General features: G+C 35.5%; 1 protein-coding gene across 1 annotated transcript in view; it reads left to right on the top strand.

Moving 5' to 3' along the window:
* Positions 1-25,307, top strand: part of LOC306870393 (E3 ubiquitin-protein ligase RNF43-like) — a 107,258-nt gene that overhangs the window by 51,280 nt on the left and 30,671 nt on the right. The window contains exon 2 of the mRNA XM_079417630.1: positions 18,493-18,615. Coding sequence (XP_079273756.1) covers positions 18,493-18,615 — 123 coding nt within the window. The remainder of the gene's footprint in view (positions 1-18,492; positions 18,616-25,307) is intronic.

Here is a 25,307-nt window from a genome sequence, read left to right as displayed (position 1 = left end):
GCCTTTTTCTGCCTTATTTATTGTTTTTGGCCTTTCATTTTCTATTTTTCATTTACTTATTATAATTTATTAGTGTTTCTCTTTGTCATTCTTTCTTTCTTTCTTTCTTTCTTTCTTCAGTAGTGCTTTTTTGTTTTTTTTTTCTTTTGTTTTTTTTTTCTCTATTTCTTTCATTCTTTCACTTTTTGTTCATTCTTTTTTCTGCCTTTTGTTCATTATTTTATTATTTATTAGTCATTTATTAGTGCTTTCTTTCGTTTGTTTGTTTGTTTTGTTTTGTTTTCATTTCTTCCTTTCTTCCATCCTTCCTTTCAGATGTTTGGTATCGGAGAGAATTTTAAATGTTTTTGAAAGAAACTGTTTTCTATGAGAATATGTGTTAAAATGTAATCGATTGCTGTGATCTGCAGCTGTATTTTCAGCATCATTACTCCACTCTTCAGTGTCACATGATCTTCAGAAATCCTTCTAATATACTGATTTGCTGCTCAAGAAACATTTCTGATTATTATCAATGTTGAAAACAGTTGTGCTGCACAATATTTTTGTGGAAACAATGATCCATTTGCTTCAAGATTGATTAGAAAGTTCAATAGAACAGCATTTATTTGAAATATAAATCTTTTGTAGCATTTTCTTTACATGTTACACTTTTGATCAATTTAATGCATCTTTGCTGATTAAAAGTATTAATATTATTTCAAACAGTATAAATCTTACATACCCCAAACTTTTAAACTGGACTGTAATTTTATTTTCGTTTTTTCTAGTTTATGAACATGTTTTTTTCCTCTTTTTTCCTTTATTCTCAGATGAGTGTTTACACCAAACGCATTACACTGAAAATGCGATCAGAGCAGCACATCTTGTGTGACGAGAGTTTATTCTGTCTGCGTAAACTGTGGCGTGTTGGGTTATGGACAGTAATGCCGCAGGGAGCGCTTCTGTATGTTTTCATAACCTTTTGAATAACATGAGTTTCTGGCACCTCTGCTGCTGAACTCTGTCCAGTTGCCAAAATACACACACTTACACACACACACACATGCAGATGCACACACAACATTTCTCATCACCTGTAGTCAATCTGGAAAAAGTTGTGTGCTGCCAGTCGGATACAAACACAGCATTAAAGTCATTCAATAAAAACTGAATCTATTTATGTTTCTGCTCTTAGTGTGATCAGCTCATCCGTGCACAAAATATGAGAAATGTGTTATCTTTGTCTGTAGTGTGCAATTTGCACACTTGTTCTGTTGTTGTTGTTGTGAACAGGCAGGACCTTTAAATTCAGTTTTCTTTCCAAATTTAAGGCCAAAAATTCTTAAAAATGTTAAATGAAAAAAAATTGTCTTGAAAAATAATTTTAAGAGGTTTTGTATTTGCGGACAGAGAAGCAGGAATCACAACACAGACAAACGTGATTATAACACTTCAGAAAGCTATGATTTAAATAAATGTGAGTGGTGCGTGTTTAAGGACAAAATTTGGCACTTTTGCATGTTTTACAGGGTCACAAGTTTCAAAGCAGTTCGTAATCCATGATTACCGCATATTTGTGCCGAACAATTGCTTCTGATCTACTGTTGATGAATTATGACAATGTTTATGGTGTTTATATTGTAATATGTTGTAAAGTGCGTATTTTCTCACTAATCTGTTTGAATGAGCAGCTAGAAGTAAAGCATATACATTTCAAAGTAAGAGTCCTTGTGCATTTTGCCCTTTCTTATAATTAAAAGTCCTGAATTACACACACAATCTTTTCTGGTTATTATTGGTATTTTAGTGACACAATATATATTTGTTTCTAATAATGACCAGGGTTTTTATAGTTAACTAAAACTACAACCATAAATCTTTGTTACTATAAATAAACGTTAACTGAAATAAATTAAAATATACAAATAAAATGTATTTAATTTCTCATTTTTGAGTTTAACTTGAAGTACTAAAATAACTAAATCTAAATGAACTAAAACTAATAAATTAAAATGTATACAACAATATATAGGCATTTTTTTATAATATTACAAAAAAACTATAATATTAAATCTTTAAGATTAAAGTGAAAACAGAAAATATTAAAAAATCATATTCAAAATATTAACAAAAACTATCAGTGATACTAAAATAACTCTGGTAATGACAATCTTCGTATTACCTTTTAAAAAATACATTATAGTATCAGCAAAATCCATTATTGATCAACTAATTTGTATTGATATAATAAATCTTAGTACAGTCTTTTATGAGCGCCAGCCTATTTAAATAATAGAATCAAGATGCATGATTTATTTTGCAATTGTATGGGTTTGTTCTGTATGGATATACTCTATTTTATTGATGCAGGTTTAAAAAAATTTTTTAAGTCTGCAGAAACCCTGCTTTTTGATGTTTTCAGTATTTCCTGTTTGTGCCTGTATTTTGCCTGTTCATGCATCAGTAGTCGGTCATTGTAACGGAGTAATAGGTCATAGGGTCAAATCCCAAGAGGGCCTTGTGATCTTAACCTCAGCGTGAGGCACTTAACCCTTAGTTAACCTCGTCTAATAAATCTCCTGTGATCAAGTCAAGCATGCCTCTGTCAGCAGCTCTTCTGCAGCGTCCACTTGATGAACGCACACCGTTCAGATGATCTGATGCTGAACCGCACACCAGTGTGTGACCGGCCTGCATTTATCTGATTTACAGTGCTCTCATGGCAAGCCATCTTTTGTTTTGATAAGCTACTTAATATGTTAATTGATTTAATCTGTAACTAATTCCTTGTTTATATAAATTGATGTATTTAGATAAAATACTTGTGGTAATAAAATACTCAACTGTTATTTTAGTATCATTAAGATGCTATTAGTTTTATCAATATACAATATAAAAAAAAAGTTTTTTCCATTTTCCATTCCTCTACTTTTTTTGTCTATGTAGCTTTTATTTATTATTTCAGTTTGAGTACATCAAAATAACTATAGTACATTTTACATATTTTCAGTTTATTTAGTAATTTTGTTGTGCTTTTGTCAGTTTTGTTTGTGTCTGTATAGATTGCATTAATTTCAGTTTTAGCTATTTTAGTACATCAAAATAGCTAGATTACATGTGAATATTACATATTTTAACATTGTACATATTTTAAATTTTCATTCATTTTAAAGTTTTAGTAATTCTGTTGTTTTTTGTTTTTAAATAGTTTTTTGTTTTTTAATGACTATTCAGTTTTAATAAGTTTTTCAGTTTGTTATTTTAATACATGCATGCAAATTATATATTACCTATTTTAACATAGCACATATTTAGTTAGTTTGTCATTTTGTGTACTTTTCTCATTTTGTAGTAGTTTAAATGTTGTTGTTTTTTAGTTTTTACTAAATTTTATTTCAGTTTTAGTTATTTTTGAATATCAATTTAAGCTAAATAAAAAATGTTAGCTATTAGCTGAAAATTATTTTCTGTTCTCAGTTAATGCTTCTTTTATTGCAAATAGCGAAAATATGTTTTTATATTTGTAGTTAACTATAATAACCCTGATAATCAATTTGACAAATTACTTGCACAAGCAACTGCACATTTGAATTAAAATGGCTTAAAGTAACAAGATATTTAATTTGACTCAAGGTATTTAAATGTATGTACACTATTTAGTTAAAATGTCTCTCTTTGAGTCGTTCCTACTGTGAGATGCTGTCTGTTCGTTCCCATATGAGAAATTAATGTCTTTTCTAAAGTGAACATATATGAGTTTATGAGCGAGATGTCATAACGAACCGTAACCAGGCATGTATAGAAGGGTTATGAGTCATAAGCTTTGATTTAATATTTCTATATTTCTCTGCCAGCCCAGCAGAAAGGAGAGGCCGGAGTGAGAGAGCTCGTGTGTGTGTGTGTGTGTGTGTGTTGGTTTTTTCATGAGTAACAGTCTGTTGTGTGTTGTGGTGAACCGGCACAGGTGAAGTGGTTTTCCAAACAGCTCTGCTTTTTATTGAGACTTTGTTTGATGTGATTTATATTTAGTCGTGTGTTTGTCTTTGCAGCACTGTGGGAAACTTTTACTGTCACCATCATGATGCCAGTGTGCTTTATTGAAATCTGCAAAGTGCAATATAAAAATGGAAAAGCAGAGTACAGTACAAGCTTTTGTCGGGCAGAAATTAATTTATACATAATATACATGCATGTGTATGTATATATTTATCTATTTGTTTTATTGAAATTAGTGTTCATCTATTTTATTTGTCATATTTTTATTTTTGTCTGTTTACAGTACAAGCTGTAGTAGGACAGATATTGATTAAAATGTGAAAAAGTAGGCGGTGCCTGTCAGAATGCAGGCAGGTGATTGGTGGAGAGGTCATTTCAGAGGCGGGGTAAGTTATTTTTAAGACAAATACGTTCATTATAATAACGTGAAATGATGAATCGATCACAGTAATACCAGGAACATGAATGTAAACCAGGTCTATGGTGATTTCATGTTGACTAAGTTTCATTAGTTGCTGTCTCTCGCTGATGGAGAGTTAAGTGTTGTGGCTTTTTTTTTTTTTTTTTTTTTTTAACCAAATATACGCTCCGTTTGACTGCCAGCGTTTCACCTCTGAAATGATTTATTGCATTGACTATGAAGTTTTACTGATCTGAGAGATTTCCCTCTTTCATTCTCTCTAGCTGCTGGTGTAGGTGTGTGTGTGTGTGTGTGTGTGTGATCTGTAGTTGTGTCCTGGCATGCCTACAAAGGCTCAGATATTTTGAAACGGAGCTGGGATTTTTTTTTTTTTTTTTTGTGACCCACCACCAAAAACCCCCCGGATCCATAAAGTGGGGATGTTTGCGTCCGCGTCTGCTCTCGGCTGCTTCCTCGTCTATCTGATGCAAGCATGTTCAGATTCATTGATGTTTTAGGTCAAAATTGTGGTGAAAAATTCATCAAATGCAAAACCACGCATGCAGGTGAATCTCATGAGCGGCTCATATATTAAAAGTAGGTAAGAAAGGAAAGGTTATAACTATTACGTGTTTTATTTCATTGTGATCATTTCTTGTCAGTTAAGCTCACTTGTGCCTAATTGCCTTTACAGTAGTGCAAAAAGAAAAAAAACACATCACTTTAATACAATAATGAGAATCATCCAGTTTTCATTTATTTATTGATTTTCTTCATTTAACATAAATGTTATTAAATCACCAAAAATTATTTGTCAAATTCTGCTTGTTTATTTGTTTTTGTTTAATCTTTTATTGATGCCTTTTTATGTATTCATTTATTATTTTTTTTAAACTTATACTTAACATTGATTTTTTTTTATAATTTATGCATTTGTTACTTTAACACGCTAATGAAAATCCTCTTGTGTGGACTTTAATTTATGCCTTTGTCATTTATTTATTTATGCCTTATAAAATCAAATAAATTTGATATGAGATATATATATATATATATAGATAGATAGATAGATAGATAGATAGATAGATAGATAGATAGATAGATAATATATTATAAAAAATAATGTATGCCTTTATTGATGCATGCATTATAATTGTTTTAAAACATTTTTATTATTTCAATGTACTTATGTAAAACAAACTGTCTTTATTTTTATTTATTCCTTTTTATAAATTCTTATCAACTTACAACTAAGACATGTAAATTTATAAATCATAATATTCTTATTACTCTAATACTGTGAAAATCATCCTGTCTAGACTTTATTTATTTATTTTAGTAATTCCTTCCTTCCTTCCTTCCTTCCTTCCTTTATTTATTCCTTTTATTTCTTTTTCCTTTTCATGGGGGGACATGACCTGGCCATTTGTAGCTTCTTTCGAGTGATTCACCTGCACACACAATCAGGCTTTGTCTCGGTCTCTTGGTAAAATCCCATTGTCCACAGACACAATCGGTCTTGCAGCCGTGGCGTCTCTGTCGTCTGTCCCCTCAGGACAGGAGAAGTGCTGCCCGTGGAGGAAGCGATGCACGCCTCTGGTTTCAGTTCAGTGCAGGTCGGAGGTCAGAGTCATTGGCCCCCGTGTCTCTAGTGCTGGTGCTTTAATGAGGTTTGTTTTTGCCTGAGTCAGGTTTGACGCTCCGGTTGGCGGCGGTTCAGCTGCGGGACGGGGCGTTTTCCACCAGCGTGTTTTGAAATTGAAACTCGAAGCCTGTAGCTGTTCCTCCCGACCGCCTCGCTCTCATCCCTTTGATCTGCTTTCAGCCGCAGAATGGAAAAGAGAGGATGCTGAGACACCGAGCCTGGTTCTGGAGGAGCGATTACACACACGGTTTCTCCTGGAGACGCGTGCGGTTCTTCAGTCGTGCTGCTGTTGGCTCGTTCCTCCAGTAGTACTGCGGTTTCTTCAAACACGCTGCTAGTAGAAAGAGCTCAGAGCGAGTCGCACGTGATCCACGGCAATGAAAACATCAGGCTTCTAGGCTTGAAATGGTCAATTTGAATTGATTAATTGTTGATCTCTTGTGATGTTCCAAACAATTACGATATATATATTAAAATATAAGTGCATTAATTCTGTTCTTGTCCCCCATGCTCAATATCTTCAGTGGTGAAAATAATCCTGTGTCGTTTTAGTTTGTAATTATTTAATTTAAATTTATTTAATTTAGTTTAATCTATTTTTTAGATTTTTGTTTGTTGCTATTTGTCATTATTTTATCTTTTTGTCCTTTATTTATTTTCAGTTTATTTTTTGTTTAGTTGTCTATTAATTTATTATTAATTTGTCATTTTATTTATTGTTCTTATTTTTTTTCTTTGTCTATGTCATTTATTTGTTTATTTTTATTTTGTCTGTGCATTTCTTTTAGTTGTCTATTAATGTACTGTCATTTATCTTTTTTTGTTTGATTTATTTGTCTTTTGTTTATTCCTACTAATTCTTTATTTATTTATACATCTTTATTTCATTTAATTTTTTTGTCCTTTGTAAAAGCAGATGCTTAGCAGAATATTCACGCTCAAAAAAATGGTAATGATGCTCAGGAAAATGACTCGTTCTGTGCTTCACAGCAGAATGGAAATCATACGGGTTTGGAATGACATGAGAGTGAGTGAATGACGACAGATAAGTAACTGCTCCTTTAAGATCTGCCAACAAGTTACATTAGGATTTTAATTTTTCAGGGCATTTCCTAATAAGAGTTCATGAGTCATATATTTGATTTATCCTTAAGTTGCTCATGTTTGACAGTGAAGATCCTTGTTAATGTTAAGTTTGGTTGTGTTCATAAGAAGAAAGTAACTGTGGTGGTCTTCAGGCTGAATGCGTGACCTGGATTGACCTCGTGTGATAAATCTCTAATGGATTCATGAGCAGTCGTGGAAATCCAGAGAGAGGACGCTGGAGAAGCTTTGAAGACGTGGAGATTGAAATACAGATGCCAGAAGGAAATGAGTTAAGGAGCCCCTTGGAACGCGTCCTGGCCTGGTTTTGTCATATGTCTGAGCTTTTTATAGTCATAGTAATCATGTAGTCGCTCTGGCCTATTCCAGAGTATAGGAGGAGAAAGATATGTAAGCTGTATGTTGAACGCCTGCAGTCTTGTGTATGATAATGCATTTCCTCGCTGATGCTTCTTAAACATCTACTAGGAAGAATAAGATGTTTGTTAAAGCAATAAGGCATTATTGGCTTATTATATAACCAGATGCTTTTTTTTAAATGCTTTTGAAAGAAGTCTCCTCTGCTCACCGAGGTTGCATTTATTTGATCTAAAATACAGTAAAAAAAAAAAATCAAAATAACTGTTTTCTATTATAAAATGTTTTAAAATATAATTCTGAATTTTCCTGCATTCATTCATTCTTTCATTTATACAGTAAGTTTGGAGTTGGCAAGATTTTAAAATAATTTTGAAAAAAGTCTCTTCTGCTTACCAAAGTTGCATTTATTTGATCAAATGTGCAGTAAAAACAGGGAAATATTATTACAATTTAAAAGAACTGTTTTCTATGTGAATGTACAGTAAATAGTATTTTATATCTGTGATGCGCAGCTGTATTTTCAGCATCATTACTCCAGTCTTCAGTGTCACATGATCTTCAGAAATCATAATAATATACTGATTTACTGCTCAAGAAACATTTCTGATTATTATCAATGTTGAACACAGTTGTGCTGCTTCATAATTTTATGGAAACCGTGATACTTTTTATTTTTCATGGTTCTTTGATGAATAGAAAGTTTAAAAGAACAGCATTTGTTTATTTTTTTTGTAATATACTCTTAGAAATAAAGGTGCTTCAAAAGGTTCTTCACAGCGATCCCATAGAAGAACCATTTTTGGTTCCACAAAGAACCATCAGTCAAAGGTTCTTTAAAGAACCATCTTTTCTTACCTTTTAAGAATCTGAAGAACCTTTCACCACAAAGAGCCTTTTGTGAAACAGAAAGGTTCTTCAGATGTTAAAGGTTCTTTGTGGAACATTATGGTTCTTCTATGGCATTGATTAAAAGCATTAATTTCTTTTAAAAAATACAATCTTACTAAATGGTATAGTGCATACAAGACAAACACACAGTGAGTCTTTTGTTGTGTTTGATTACTAAAGCCTCAGGAGGCTGTTACAGTGATTTTTACCACAGGCAGAGGGTAAAATCACTGCAGTGCATTTTGTTTTGCCACTTGTCTGTTAGAATTTAAATCATGCTAGTTTCAATTAAATTAAATTAAGCTAGTCCTAAATTGTGTTTGTCAACCAGTCAACTAGCCAAATATGTTATTTCTCTCGATTTGGTGCCGGAATGACCAGATTTGATGTTTCTGTCCTAATTTTAATGTTTATTTTGACGGCAGCCGAAAATCGCTCCGAGAGGGGGAGAAAAGGAAAAGCGAGGGATGAAAAACATCAAGCGTCTGGATGGCGAGCAGAAGGCGGTGGTGGTATGGTTGAGGGACGCAGGCCTGTGTTTATGTGTTTGTAGCCGGCGAGGCCGATGGTTCCGGGCCCGGATCATGACTCAAGACGCTTCGCCCTCTTCTGTAATTATGTCAAAAATACACTTTAAAGCGGAATGATGTGGAGCTGTGGGTGCGGAGGGGATTTTCATGCTGATGACTTTCCCCTCCGCCTCTGATGGGGTTTGGGAACGCCGGCCAGCGTGGCCCATGACGCAAATGAAGATAGAGCGATGCTTTATTTTCTGCCGTCTGTCACTGAGGAGGCGGCGCCGCGTCTCTGTTTGGAGCGAGGTGGCACCAGGCTGTGAAAACTGAGGCCCTGTTGAAGCTGGTGTGTGTCCAGCGTGGCCGCAGCTCTCTGTGAGTGTGCCACAGGCTTTAAAGCTGAAAAAAGCTTTTAAATCCAAGTGAGAATTAGTGTATCATCTACAATTACTCGATGTGCGAGCTGACATTATCGAGTGTTTCACTCACTTTGCGAAAAGCAAACAAGGTCTTGGAAGTCCAAAAGCATTGACTGCATGATGAAGCCTATTAGAATGCAGTTAGATTTCCCCTATAATACAAAACAATAAATATCCCTGTATGGGTTTTGTTTTTATATTTATATAGTGAAGTCATATAACATGAGCAACAGTGCCGTTTTAGTAAATATTACTATGCGAGCATGATCATAAATGTGATATTAATTTTGCATTTAAGACGCAATATTGTCTGGTTTTTGTTGTTGTGTTCTGGGTCTTTAATGTGTTACTCTGTGGTTGCTGGGGTGTTCTGGGTCATTGCTGGGGTGTTGCTAGGATGTTCTGGGTCTTTAATGTGTTACTCTGTGGTTGCTGGGGTGTTGCTAGGGTGTTCTGGGTCTTTAATGTGTTACTCTGTGGTTGCTGGGGTGTTCTGGGTTGTTGCTGGGGTGTTGCTAGGGTGTTCTGGGTCTTTAATGTGTTACTCTGTGGTTGCTGGGGTGTTCTGGGTTGTTGCTGGGGTGTTGCTAGGGTGTTCTGGGTCTTTAATGTGTTACTCTGTGGTTGCTGGGGTGTTCTGGGTTGTTGCTGGGGTGTTGCTAGGGTGTTCTGGGTCTTTAATGTGTTACTCTGTGGTTGCTGGGGTGTTGCTACGGTGTTCTGGGTCTTTAATGTGTTACTCTGTGGTTGCTGGGGTGTTGCTAGGGTGTTCTGGGTCTTTAATGTGTTACTCTGTGGTTGCTGGGGTGTTCTAGGTGGTTGCTCTGGTGTTGCTAGGGGGTTCAGAGTCTTTAATGTGTTAGTTTGTGGTTGCCATGGTGTTCTGGGTGATCGTTAGGGTGTTTCTATGCTGTTATGAGGGTTTAATGTGTTACTCTGTGTGTGCTGTTGTGTTTTAGATGGTTGCTGGGGTGTAGATAGGGTGTTCAGAGTGTTTTATGTGTTACTCTGATGTTGCTGTGGTGTTCATGTTGGAGCTCAAATGCTGCAAGGTCACACATAAACCTTTAATACTTCAAGGTTTCATCACATCACTGTTAAACAGCATTGTTCTGTTTCTGTCACTCTCACACACACACACACTTATAGATGGAGTGGTGATGATCATTATGGGATGGTACTGGCAGGTGCGACTGTATCACAGGCTGTGTGTGAGATTGTTACTGTAGGAAGAATGAATTCTGTGTTTCTCCTCCTGTTGTCTGTCGGGATCCCGGCAGCGATGAAGAGGGTTTAGTGCTGCAGACATCAAAGCGTGGAGCAACAGTGTTTACTCTGGGAGAGCATTCCTGACGCTCACTTCTCCATGAGCCCATCTGTGTGTGTGTGTGTCTGCTCGGAACATTTTATATCTCTGCTGCTGTATGACGCATACGGATGTTTACAACAGAAATCATACTTGAGTAGTGTTTGATCCCTCACACTTTAAAATGTCTGAATGTGTTTGCATTAAAATATGAAAGAAAGCTTGATTTATTGTAAATAATGCACAAACTGTTTGTGCAGTGAAGAAAATGAAGTAAGGGGCCGTTCACACAGAATGTGCCTTTGTGTCTAAAAATCACTTTTTCTGCGTTCAGGAAAAAAAGCGCAGCACAGAACGTAAGGGTCTCGAGATGCACTTTTCAGACATGATGCAATAACGGAAATAACAGTGCCGCCTCCACCATGTTGCAGTCAAATAAAACAGTTGCCATGCCAACTTTCTACTGTAAACAAAAGCTTGCAACACTTGCCCCGCCTCTGGGATCTTCTGATTGGTCCACTGTTTTGGAACCGACACTGAGGAGTGCTGCATGTAATAGTTGAAGTTCTTTTAACTTGACACAGCAACTTAAAAACACGGCACAGCACATGTGCGAGACGCTGCAAAAGACACGAGTGCAATGTCCATTTAGCGCATTTACATTGGAAAACAAGTTAAAAGTATTGTATTGGAATAACGCCTTCTGTGTGAACGGCCCCCTAAGTTCTGAGAAAAGATCCAGTAGCATTTGTTTGATATTTTGCATCTAATACCATGACCTTTTATTTTTATTTTATTTTTTTTAGTAAAGTTTTTCGGTCAATTTATAGAAAAAGATGTTTTATAGTTTCAAAAATAAAAGTCCTAAAAATTACTTGCTTTTGTTCCACCATCTGAAACTTATATTTCAAAGTGACTTATAATGCATTTAACATCATAGAATTTGCATAAAATGCAATTAACGTCCAGCACACCAATGGATTGTTGAATTTCTGTACTATAATTTTATACTTTTATTTTTTATTTCTGTTCAGTTCTGAATGCCATTAAATTCAACCATTAAATTTAAAGGTTTCATTTTATTTATTGCTATTTTTACATTATTTCTTAATGTAATAATAAAATGTGAAATTTAACTATGTACTAAAATAAACTAAAACTGTAATAAAAGCTAATAAAATTTATAGACACAAAAAACTGAAAATATAGTAATAAATAATATAATAGTGTCTGAAAGATGCTAAAATAACACAGACCTTGGGGTCAGTGATTTGGACAAACCTTAAACTGTTCTGAGTAGTTATAGTGATGGTTGTCTTGGCAAACACTACTAGTGACTGGAAGTTGAAGTTGGTTTGCTACACTTTCACTTTTTGCTCACATCAGATAGAGGGATGAAACTCTAGAAGTGCTGAACTTCTTATCTGGTAAAACATGTATGTGTTGAATCACCCAATAATAAAATGTGACGTTTTGTCTCATATTCATCTTTTAATCATATTTGTAAATGTCTTGACTCCACAGCCAACAGAGCAATTTTGTCTTTACTGGTCCAATAGTTTTGGAGGGCACTGTATATTATATTAAAATTGTATTATATTATATTATAAAACTTATCACTGTGCCCTGATTCATCAGTCATGCTCTTTGCCTACTTGTCTAACGTCTGGAATGACACCGGCTCTGCTCCAAACCCTAGCGATTCTAAAGGAATAGTTCACCTAAAACTGAAAATCTGCTGGAATGTGCTCACCCCTCAGGCCATCCAAAATCTAGATGAGTTTGTTTCTACATCAGGTTTGGAGAAATGCACATTTCATCACTTGCTCATCTATGGATCCTCTGCAGTGAATGGGTTTCACTGGAGAAAGCAATAATGTGGATAGAGGACTCATTTTTTAGTCAAAAGCTATTATTTGAAACTAAAAATGTCTTGATGGATTTGTTTCAGATTTTGTCTTCTCCAGATGTTAACTGATGGACTGGAGTGGTGTGGATTATTGTGATGTGTTTATCAGCTGTTTGGACTCTCATTCTGACGGCACCCATTCACTGCAGAGCATCCATTGATGAGCAAGTGATGGAATGACACATTTCTCCAAATCTAATGAAGAACAAAAACTTATCTACAAATTCAGTTTATCTACTTATTCAGCCATTCCTGTGGTAAAATCACTGTAATGCTCTCATGTTATTGCTTTATTTTGCAGCTTATCTATTATCTAGGATGCGATCGTGAGTCGTGTTTCTTCCACCTGTGATCCGCTGCGGCCGTATTTCACTGGCTCATTCAGTGTTTTTCTTTCAGCGTTTCAATGAGAGGAGCGTCCTGTCTATTTCTGCAGGTGAAGTTACCCAGTCGCCTCTATCGGCTTCCATTTTGCCTCGTCTCCTCTCCTTTCCTCTTCTCAGAAACCGCCACAATACCTTCTAATCCCTTTCATTGAGTCAGCAGACAATCCGACTCTCGGCTCTCATTATGGTGTGGGTTTGTGTGCGTCTCGATGGGCGACGGCTGTAATCTGAGCTCGCTCCTGTTTTGACAGTGCTGTAGTTCTAATAGCCTCGCCAACCATCTCACAACTCACTTTTCTAGACTTCATCTAGATGCAAATTAGCATGTAAAAACGGGCAGCAAGATAAATGATTTGGAGTAATTTGGCATAAATATATCTGCTGATTGGTTGAATCTTTGAAGTGGACTTAGTATTTACAAACGCTGTGAGACTTCAGAGACTCCATAATAATCACATGTTTGGAACCGTATTCGTCTCTGTAAAGGATGTCTTTAAGTCAACATCTCCCTTGTTTTGATTGCTACAGTACCATTCAAAAGTTTGTGAAAGAAATTCATATTTTTATTCAGCAAGGACGCATTTGATCAACAGTGACAGTAAACACATTTGTGACTCTGGACAACAAAAGCAGTCATCAGTAGCACAGGTATATTTATAGCAATAGCCAACAATACATTGTCTGGGTCAGAATGACCTTTTTTTCTTTTATGCCAAAAATCATTTGGATATTAAGTAAAGATTCATGTTCCATTAGATATTTTGTAAATTTCCTTTGAACTGTCTATTCATCAAAGAATCCTGAAAACAATAAATGTACCACAGTTGCCACAAAAATATTTCAACATTGATAATAATCAGAAATGTTTCTTGAGCAGCAAATCAGCATATTTCAGCACCTCAGATTGATTCCTGAAGGATCATGTGACACTGAAGACTGGCGTAATGATGCTGAAAATTCAGCTGTGCATCACAGAAATAAATTATTATCTGCAATTTTTTCACATAGAAAATGGTTATTTGAAATTGTAAAAATATTTCACAATATTACTGTTTTTACTGTATTTTTGCTTAAAAATTTGCAGCCTTGGTCAGCAGAAGAGACTTAAAATAGCTTTATAAAACTCACAAATTTCAGTTCTGTTCAGGAAAAACCGACCAAATATTGCTGACATCATCTTATTGGTAGGGGCAAATACATACACATTTTTGTCCAATATTTTTGTTCACTAGAATGACATGTCCCTCTCTGTCAATCTAGCATTAGTAAGTAACAAAGTATGGCAAAACAAGAAAGTAGTTTGTCAATCATTTCCTGGTCTTTAGGGCATTGGCTATTGATCATCTCCCAAAATGTTAATGGCCAGTTGTCTGTCTAGTTTATATTTACATTTATGCATTTAGCAGACGCTTTTATCCAAAGCGACTTACATTGCATTCAAGTTACAGTTTTTTACATTTTATCAGCTCTTGCTTTCCCTGGGAATCGAACCCATGACCTTGGCGTTGCTAGCGCCATGCTCTACTATTTGAGCTACAGGAAAGCATATTCCTGTAGCTCAATATGACTCTGTGAGTAACACTCGTCATTTTCCTGTGTTCCACAATACAACCGTAAACGTTTGACTTTCTAGTGATTTCTTCTTAATTCATATAGCAGACGTCCATTTGGAAAAGCTAGAATCTCTCTCTCTTTCGTGTCTGAGCCCTTGAGCAGGAGTCTATGTATTCTCTACATCTGCATTTGAATGCACTGATATCGAAACACATGCACAAAACCAACCAGCATAACCCAGCCACTGGACTGAAATAAAGCACATGCATCTTAATAATGCACATGTGCACATGCATTCATGATATGATTGATATGTTTTAAACACAAAAATTGTGGTTGTTTTCCAGTACAAATATCTAAACATTCTTAAATCAAGATTTACTTGAGAACCAAAGTGAGAAATTGTTTTCTGAGAAACTGATCAAAACTAAGTGAGTTTATGCTTAAAATAAGCATAAAATGATAAAAGTTTGTTTACACTATATATGGTTGTGTACTGTGTATATTTATGTATATATAAATACACACACACATAGAGTATATATTTTGAAAATATTTACATGAATATACATTTATATATTTATATTCTTATATTTTATATTGTATATACATATATTTAATATAAAGATAATATAATTTTCTTAAATATATACATGCATGTGTTTGTATTTATATATACATAATAAATATACACAGTATACACACACATTACAAGTCGTGGCCTAATGTTTAGAGTCGGACTCGTAATCCAAAGGTTGTGGGTTCGAGTCTCTGTATATATATATATTTTTTTTTTTTTTTTTTTTTTATACATACAGTATATGTTTATATATCTCCTTTGAAGATATAATTTTATATAATATAATATTTTATAAATAAAGAGATTATTGACTATATTGACTATATACTCTGTGTGTGTGTGTGTGTGTGTATATATATATATTAGCCTTTGATATTGATTTGGTATTACATGGAATGCAATGATGCAATATATATAGACTGATGCTGATTTGGTGTTAAATGAGAGAAAGAGAGAAATAAAGAGATAAGTGGATCAAAAAAGTTGGATCATCAAAGTTGTCCTAAGACAAAAATGCATTTTGGTTTTAGATGTTTTTTTTTTTTTATTAAAGGTTTTGGTCCATTTTAAATGTTGACTTCTGTATACATAAGACTGATGCAGATGACTTTAGTGCTGATTTGGCATTTAATGGTAAATAAATAAGATAGAAAAGAGCAGCTGGCGTGCTGGAGCTCAGCTGGCAAAACATGAACAAACTGCGTAACTGGCAGAAGAAGAAAGAAGCTCCACAGGGCAAAAATACTTTCTCACCACAGCAACTCTTTATTATCTCTCCTCTCCTGTGTTTGTTTTGAAGGCCGTTTGATTTATGAGTATTTTTAGACATCTGTCTGTGGTGGAGATGATGCTGGAATGTCTTTATATGCCACTACAAAGCGGTGGAAGGGCCGTCTCATCCCCAGCCGGTTTGCGGTTTACACAGACATTCGGACGGCTCGGACTATTGTCAATAATCTGTTTGTGTGCCACCGTTTCTCCAAATACCAAATGAAGATGTGTCTTTTGGGGTCGGAACCAATGTCGTTTTTAGATTTCTGCCCCTTTGTGAAAGAAAAATACCCACCGAAGATGATAGACTGCGCCGGACAGTCTCTTGATGGTAAACAGAGCTGGCTTACGCTGGCCAGAGATAATGATTAGTTTTACGCCGGCTCCAGAAGCTCGTGCTGCTTCAGAGCCGCCGGGAGAACTGATGAGAGCGACTCATTCAGACGGGATTCGTGAGAGAAGCTTTGTGGGATAACAGAGCTGAATGACTGAATCCAGACATTATTTAACTGCTTTCTGCTGAAGAAGGCCACACAAGCCTCCTCAGACCTCAGGCAGATATATAACGTCAACAAGACATAGTTTTTAAGAAATTAGTACTTTTATTAATCAAGGATGTATTATATTGCTTAAAAGTGACAGTAAAGACATTTACTGTATAATGTTACAAAAGATTCTATTTCAAATGATTGCTGTTCTTTTGAACTTTCTATTTATGAAATAATCCTGAATAATCCTGAAAAATAAAATGTCATGGTTTCCAAAAAATATTGGGCGGCACAAATGTTTTCAACATTGATAATAATCAGAAATGTTTCTTGAGCAGTAAATCAGTATATTAGAATGATTTCTGAAGATCATGTGACACTGAAGACTGTAGTAATGATGCTGAAAATTCAGCTTTGATCACAGAAATAAATTACATCCTACAATATATTCACATAGAAAACAGCTATTTGAAATTGTAATAATATTTCACAATATTCCTGTTTTACTGTATTTTTAGTCCAGTAAATGCTGCCTTGGTGGGTTATATTCATTACAAAACTAATAACATTTTTACTGTTATTTTTATTAATTTAATGCATTATGCATAATTTTTTTTTTTTACAAAAATGGGTGGATTAAGAAGTGTATTGAATTAACACCATTGAAGTCCATGTCTGTCTCAGAAAAAAAAATAGTAAGAAGGGTAATTGGAACTTTTTATTTCACAGTTCTAATTTTTTTTCTCCCTCACAACTTTGAGAAGAAAAGTCTGAATTGTGAGATGTTTAAATTTTTTATTCTGTGGTTGGGGGAAATAAAGAATTGTGAGATGTAAAAATTTTGAGGGGAAAAAAGTCCAAATTGTGTCCAAGTTTCGCAATGACCTTTTTTATGTTTTATTCTGTGGTGGAAATAGGCTTCCATGAATATGTGTTAGGCGCTCATAAATAAAGTGTGTTTTTTCTGCTGTAATAATGTGTGTATGTGATAACTTGACTCTATTGAAAGTGCTCACAGAGCATCCTAAAGACGACCTGAGCGCCTGACCTCTGACCTTTAGGGCAGGATTCTGTCTCCTCCGCTCCTCTGTGTTTCTCCCTCTTCTCTGGGTTTGATTGACGCGCACCAGCTCTTCTGCGCAGATGACATCAGTGTCTCTCTGCCGATCTGCCAGCTGCTGATGTCACGGCTCAGTTTCACGCTGGGATTTCCGCTCAGTTGAGCGAGATGAAGGGATGCTGGTGGGTCACAGCCAGCCTGAGCATCCCACGGGAACCGTCCCGCTGCTGGAGGCTTATTTGAGGAAGGGTCCAGTGCATCCATGGTTATGTCCCAATTTGCATACTTTCACAACCCACCAGAAGTTCACTGGTGATGGTGAAGTTCACACTTCTGAGTTTGTTTTAAGACTGGATGCTATTATTAGGACATACTGTCATGTCATGAAATTCCACCTGGATGCTACAGACCCATTTATCTCATGCGTCTTGTGTTAGCAAAGCATGTAAGAATTAGCATCTAGCTAAATATTGATTCATTATAATGTGTTTTTATGTAAATGTAATATTTAATTATATAATATATATAATTTAATCTAAATAATTCAATTATTTTAATTTGTTTTTATATGTATATTTATGCAAAAATTAAATGTGATAAAAATAAATATAATACATGAATTCATGAGCCTGTAGCATGCCCCCTTTAAAAACATTTCAACATTTTCTCTCGATCTCTCTACCTTTCTATGTCACTTCTATCTTTTAGTTTTCATTGAAAAGGGAACTATTTGTTAAATGTGTAGGAAAAGGACGTTTGAGCATCAAAGAGCCGTTGCACGCTGAAGTTTCATCTTCATGAACTCGTGCACGTGTGTCATCTGAATGTGATGCTGCTGCTGTATTCAGAGAGAAGAAGAGTGACTCCATTCGATTCCACTTTAGTTCATCGGGGAGAGTCACGTGAAGCAGATTCTACAGTAAATGTTTACACATTTCTAAAAGGATGTCATCATATTCTGACAGGACTGAAATCACAAAAGTAAATATCCATGAAACATTTGCTTGATCTGTGGGAAATGAGTGTCATCTGTGTGGAGATGTACTGAGCAGATGTTGTGGTGGATCTCAGTCACGTTTCTGAATCTCTCTCTCTCTCTGTGTGTGTGTGTGTGTGTGTGTGTCTGCAGTCTCACCCGCTGTCGCTGTGTAACACCAGTGAAGATGACCGTCAGGAGACAATCTTCATCAGCATCGTCAAACTCGAGAGTCCAGAGAGCAAAGTGCCGCAGTGCCAACCCCTGCTGGATAAAGTAAGACTGATGGGAAACTCACACACACACACACACACACACACACTCTGGAGTTACAGGAGTTTTATTATTATTATTTATGTACATACATTTTTGGTGTTTGGCTTAGTGTTATAAGCATTATTATACCTTTTGTTGTTTTAATATTTTGAATTGTTTTTAGCTCATTTTTTGTTTTTATTTAAATGTTCAGTATTGAAATGTTGTTGTATGCATTTGTCAATTTTATGTAATTTTCTTATGTGTGTGCATATATTATTTACAGAGTTTTGACTTTTAGTTTTAGTTAACGTACTTTTTCTTTTTTGTAAGTGGCTTTGGATAAAAGCATCTGCTAGATGACTAAAAGTAAAGTAAAAGTAAAATTAAAATAGATAACAAATACAAATCACAACAGTATAGTTTATCAGTAATCCTAAGAAATAACACTGAGCCAAACACACATGCTGAAAACAACAACTTACTTACACATAGTAAGAAATGTTATAAAAACTGAAACAGAAGTGAAACAAGTAGTATTAAAGAGGAGAAATAAAAAGCGATACTTATATCCTTTGCCGGTGTCCAGCCCGGTGGAGTCGATGGTGTTTATACTCTTCGGTCTTCACACGACCGCTGCCGCAGTAAACTACGCTTGTTTTATACCCATCTAACAAAATACTAATTGAATTCAGCTGGACACACTTTCCTTATTTTTCCACAACAAATGGCCAAGCAAGCGCAGACACTGACAAGATACTCGAGAACGAGACCAAACGCCATATCAGCACGTCTCCACACACTAAATTAAAAGGTTTGTCCAGGTTTTGTGCACCAGAAACCATACATCATATGTTGTTTTTCTTGGTCCTCTTCTGTCCTTTCTGACCCTTGAATGAAGCAGGCTGATTGATTCTTGAATTGTTTATGTAAATGAGGTCTGTTGTGATTGGCTGCGGTTCAACCTGTCATTCATCAGAGCAGGTGAAGTTGCTGTCAAATAGATGTAAATGTGGGAGTTACGTGCCAATCGGTGGTATTTTAGGGTCAGTTATGTACTATTGTAATATTGATTAATATTTAGATTTTTTTATTTATTATGTTTTAGTTTTCGTTTTAATTTCAGTTTTAGTAATTTTATGTGCTTTTATTTTTTTATTAGTTTTAGTTTTTTTTAAATATGTTTATTTAGTTTTCATTTATATCTATATCAGTTTTGGTTTAAGTAATTTTAGGACTTCAAGTGCAAGCTTTTCTTTTAATATTTATTTCTATTCATTTTATTTAAATTAATGAAAATAATTTTGAATAGTTTTATTTTTAGGTCACAGTAACAGCACTGATGTTAATCAATATAGTACTTAATACTCTTTTGGCTTTTATTTGTATATTTTCATATATATATATTTATTATATAACTACAAGTTTTTCCTAATTTATTTATTTTTTATTTTATAAATCATAGATTTTTTTTTCAAAGGTTGTCATCTTATGTTTATTATTATTATTATTATTTTACTTTAGAATTAATTCAGTTGACACAAATGCTTTTCAGTCTTGTTAGTTGTAGTTTACTGAACCGTAATCAACCATGACATTAAAGAGCATGTGGCTGTGATGTCATCTGAACAAGATGTTTTTGAATCTTAGTCTGAAATTCTTGAGCAGTTTATGGCATATATTTTTGTGTCGGACATGCTTCTGATCATAGTGTGGATGGAGTTTGTGTAGTGAATTGTTGGCACAGCTGATGTTGTCTGGATGAGTGCGCTGATGGTCTGTGAAAGCTCAAGAGGTGCGGGGCACACCAGCAGGAGGCTGGTGCTTTGGGCCGTTTCCTCAGGACTCTGGCGCTGGACGTGAGAGATGTCAGATGCTGCTGTCACAGACTGAAAACTCCTCCAAACTCCAGTGAGCTGCTCCTGTCTGCAGAGGAATCTGCTCCTTTCAGTGTCACCTTCACTTCAGTTGGCCACAACAGAGTTTGAACTGGAATGACAGGTGGCAGAATTTAGGTTTGGGCTCAGTAAGATTTTTTTTTTTTTTTTTTTTTAAAGATATGAACACTTATTCATCAAGGATACATTAAATAAAGACAGTAAAGACATTTATTATGTTACAAATGATCTATCGTTATATCTATCCTTCTATTATTTTATCCCATTCTCTTGTTCTATCTATCGTTCGTTCGTTCTACTGTATCTATATATCTTTTGCTCTATGTATCATTCGTTCTGTCTATAGTTTGTTCGTTCTATCTGTTGTTCATTATATCTGTCATTCGTTTTGCTGATATGTCTATCGTTTGTTCATTCTATCATTTATTTTCCATTTGTTCTCATTTCTTATACGTTTGTTCTATCTATTGTTCGCTCTGTTGTTTGTACTAACTATCATTTGTTATATCTATCGACGTTCATTCATTTTTTCATTTGTTCTGTCTACCATTTGTCCAATCTATATAGTATAGTAGTAATATGGGATACTGCCATCTAGTCCTAAAATGTAAATATCGCTTTTCTGTCTATCGCTCTTTCTATCTATTGTTTGTTCTATCGTTCATTCTATCATTTATTCTATCTATCGTTTGTTCATACAATCTATTGTTTACCCTATCTATAGTTTCTGTCATTCGTTGTACCGTTCTATTGTTTATTATATCTATCGTTCATTTAAGCTTTCTTTATCTATCTATACTTTGCTCTATTGTTTGTTCCATCTATCGTTCTATCTATCGTTTATTCTGTCTGTCCATCTGTTATTCTTTCTTTCATTCTATCAATCTATCTCATCCTGGTTAATTTGAACTTTTAATTTGAAATGAGGGTTTTTGTCCTGTTTGCTGCCTCATGTCTAGACCTGATGTCTGTTTTTTTACTGAATTTCTTTTTGCTACTGATACGTTTCATATATATATTTATATAAAATATATTATGTAAATATATTTATAATTGACATTTCCCTCGACTCCAATCCACCAAGTTCATCACAGTGCATTCTGGGATTGGATTGATGTGATGTTGGCTCTGTGGAGGTTTGTATTGTTGTGTATGTAGGCAGCTGACGGTTCAGATGAGAGCTGAAGGGATTTCCAGGGTTTAATATGGTTCTACATGTGAACGTCACGCCGTCTGCACCAGTCACACACATCCAGACAGTCTCAGCAAGTTAATCAGAGTTAATAACCCGTCTGAGGAAACCGCTTTCATTCTTCACTTTTAGCGCCTGTTTATGTCTTTCTCCTGGTAGCGGCATGGGCCTGGATGGATTACTGCTGCGGATCCCACTTTGTTTAGTGAACGTCTGAAGGACTCTCAGGAAGACAAAGCGTTCTGTTCCAGTGGTTCTGGATGGGTATAAATACACATGAGAGCAGGCAGAATTGAGGGCTTTTGGTTGTCTGATGTTGTGAATGTTTAGTTTGTGTGTACACGCATCATTTCACGGTTTACATCATATCATGTTTCCCAACAGTGCAGCCGTCTTTTTGAGTTTAGATCCTCATATAAATATATATATATATATATATATATATATATATATATATATATACACACACACACACACACACACACACACACACACACACACACACACACACACACACACATACACATATATATATATATATATATATATATATATATATATATATATATATATATATATATATTACATATATTTCTGTTTGACCCGTGGCCCAACCCGTAGTTGGAGAAATAGAGATGCACAGTGTTGCGAACTTAGCAACATTGCAGACCCCTTTAGTGACTTTTTTTCCCTTCAAAAAAAGAAACTTATTTAGTTTCTGAGGTATCCCTGTTCTTGATTGGCCAGCAAACTCGTCTGACCTTAACCCCATAGAAAACCTACGGGGTATTGTGAAGAGGAAGATGCAATACGCCAGACCCAACAATTCAGAAGAGCTGAAGGCCACTATCAGAGCAACATGGGCTCTCATAACACCTGAGCAGTGCCACAGACTGATCGACTCCATGCCACGCCGCATTGCTGCAGTAATCCAGGCCAAAGGAGCCCCAACTAAATATTGAGTGCTGTACATGCTCATACTTTTCATGTTCATACTTTTCAGTTGGCCAACATTTCTAAAAATCATTTTTTTTTGCATTGGTCTTAATTGATATTCTAATTTTCTGAGATACTGAATTTGGGACTTTCATTAGTTGTCAGTTATAATCATCAAAATTAAAGGAAATAAACAGTTGAAATATATCAGTCTGTGTGTAATGAATGAATCTAATATACAAGTTTCACTTTTTGAATGGTATTACTGAAATAAATCAACTTTTTCATGATATTCAAATTTTATGACCAGCACCTGTATAATAATAATAATTTATGTAGATTATAATTTATTTAAATAGTATAATAATAATTTAATAATAATTTATTTGATTTTTTTGGCATTATAATTTATATTACAGTAAAATTATTTTTATAATATAATATATATATATTCTGACTGCATTCTGAATCTTGCATTCGATGATGACACACAAACCAGGATGAAGACGAGGGAGCTGACTTTGAGAGAAAAACAAGCGATTTGGATGCTAAAAGAAAAGAGGAAGTCAGTTAGAGCTCTAGCAAAAACAAAGGGCATGGAGAAATCAAGAGTTTGGAAACCACCAGCGACACCAGCAACCAACAACGACCTGATCGACTGAGAAAACAACAGTAGTTGATGACAGACAAATCATAAAAGCTGTGAAAATGAATCTTAAAAGACGTGTCTGTAAAATCATCAACTTCCAGAAAGCTGGGGTGATGCTCTGACAATCTACTGTCCTCAGGAGACTTTGACACAGAATTACAGATGCTACACAGCAAGATGCAAACCTCTGACCAGCACCAAACATAGAAAGCCAAGATTAGAGTTTGCAAAAAAGCACAAAGGTGAGCCAGAAGAGTTTTGGAACTGTGTTTATGGACCGATGAGACAACGATGAACCTTTATCTAAGTGATGGGAAAGCAAAAATGTGGAGAGAAAAAGTGAACTGCAGTGATCCCAAGCATACAGCCTCATCTGTAAAGCATGGTGGAGGTGGTGTCATGGCATGGGCATGCATGGCTGTCTCTGGAACAGGCTCTCTCAACTTTACTGATGACTTAATGTATGATGACAGTAGCAGAATGAATTTGGAAGGGTACAAAACCATCTTGCCTACCAATATTCAAGAAAATGCCACCAGATTCATTGGGAAGTGCTTCATATTGCATCAGGACAATGACCCAAAACACCTGCCAGTTCAGTCAAGGAGTTTATAAGGGCAAAGAAATGGAAAGTGTTAGATTGCCCAAGTCAATCTCCAGATTTAAATCTGATTGAACATGAATTTCAGCAGCTGGAGAGGAGAGTAAAGGCAGAAACTCCCCAAAACAAGCAACAATTGGAATTGGCTGCATTAAAGGCTGGGAAAAGTATTTCAAAGGATGAGACCAAGAGTCTGGTGATGTCTATGGGTCACAGACTCACTGCTGTGATTGTGTGCAAGGGATCTGCAACTAAATAATAGCTTTTAATCTTTTATATCTGCCTTATGTTCAACTGCTCCAATACTTATGCTCACATCAATGAGTGGGATGAACTCTAAAAGTGCTGTTCTTTTTATTTGGTAAAACATCTATGTGTTGAAACGGCTAATAATAAAATGTGACATTCTGTAGTTTTGTCTCATATTCATCTTTTAATCATATTTGCAAATCTCTTGACTCCACAGCAAACAGCAATTATGTCTTTACTGGTCCAATACTTATGAAGGGCACTGTATGTATATATATATATATATACATACAACTGTATTTATTTATTTGTGTTATTATATATCAGTTGAAATGTTTTTATATTTTATTTTATTTCAGTTATGTTTTTTATGGTTGTAATTAATAATCCTGCAGTGCAGTTACGTATTGAACTCTCGTGACTGAGATGCTCTGCTGTAACTTCCTGCATTTGCATCGCAGATCAATCCAATGCAAATGTTCCCATCTGAAGACATCATGGACTTTATTGCCAGTTTCCGTCCAGATACTGATTTCCTTCACAGGCACACAGCAGACAGAACGAGACACTTCACACTCATATCGTGGGTAATGTACGTCCCTTTCACGAAGCGTCCCAGTCTGGACTAGTCCGGCGGTATGAAAAGAGCTCCAAATATTTACCCAAAACTGCTCATAGTCTCCCACACAATCCAAACATCCCCTGCGTCTTGGGCTGAAGGTCTACGCCAAACCATCAAAGGCAAAAGCCTGGGATTGCAGCTCATTGTGATTACGAACGCTCCCAAAAGACCTGCTGACTTTATATTTGCTCAAAGCTTAATCCGCAAAGCGCTGTTTTCATGCCGAATGAAAGGAGCGAGTGTTTGGCTGTGTTTCGCTGGGAACGTGAGTCAGAGCGAGCAGGAAGAGACAGGAGCCGTGCCTCGACATGCTGCCGTCCTCCCAGATCCCCGCTTCTCAATCAAACACTCCTCCTCTCCTCAGCTAATCCTGTTTGCTCTTACCAATCAGATGGACAAGTGAAGAAAGAGTGTGTGTGTGTGTGTGTGTGTGTGTGTGTGTGTGTGTGTCTGTGTGTGTGTGTGATGGAGAAGAGCTTTTAATCACTGTGATGTTATGACACGTATTATCTGTGTCAATTTTACTTTATAGTTTGATTTGTTTTCATATTTTAATTTATATTAGA

This window comes from Barbus barbus (assembly GCF_936440315.1).
Source record: "Barbus barbus genome assembly, chromosome: 5".
Lineage (NCBI taxonomy): Eukaryota > Metazoa > Chordata > Actinopteri > Cypriniformes > Cyprinidae > Barbus > Barbus barbus.
This window is presented reverse-complemented; position numbering and strand designations above follow the sequence as displayed.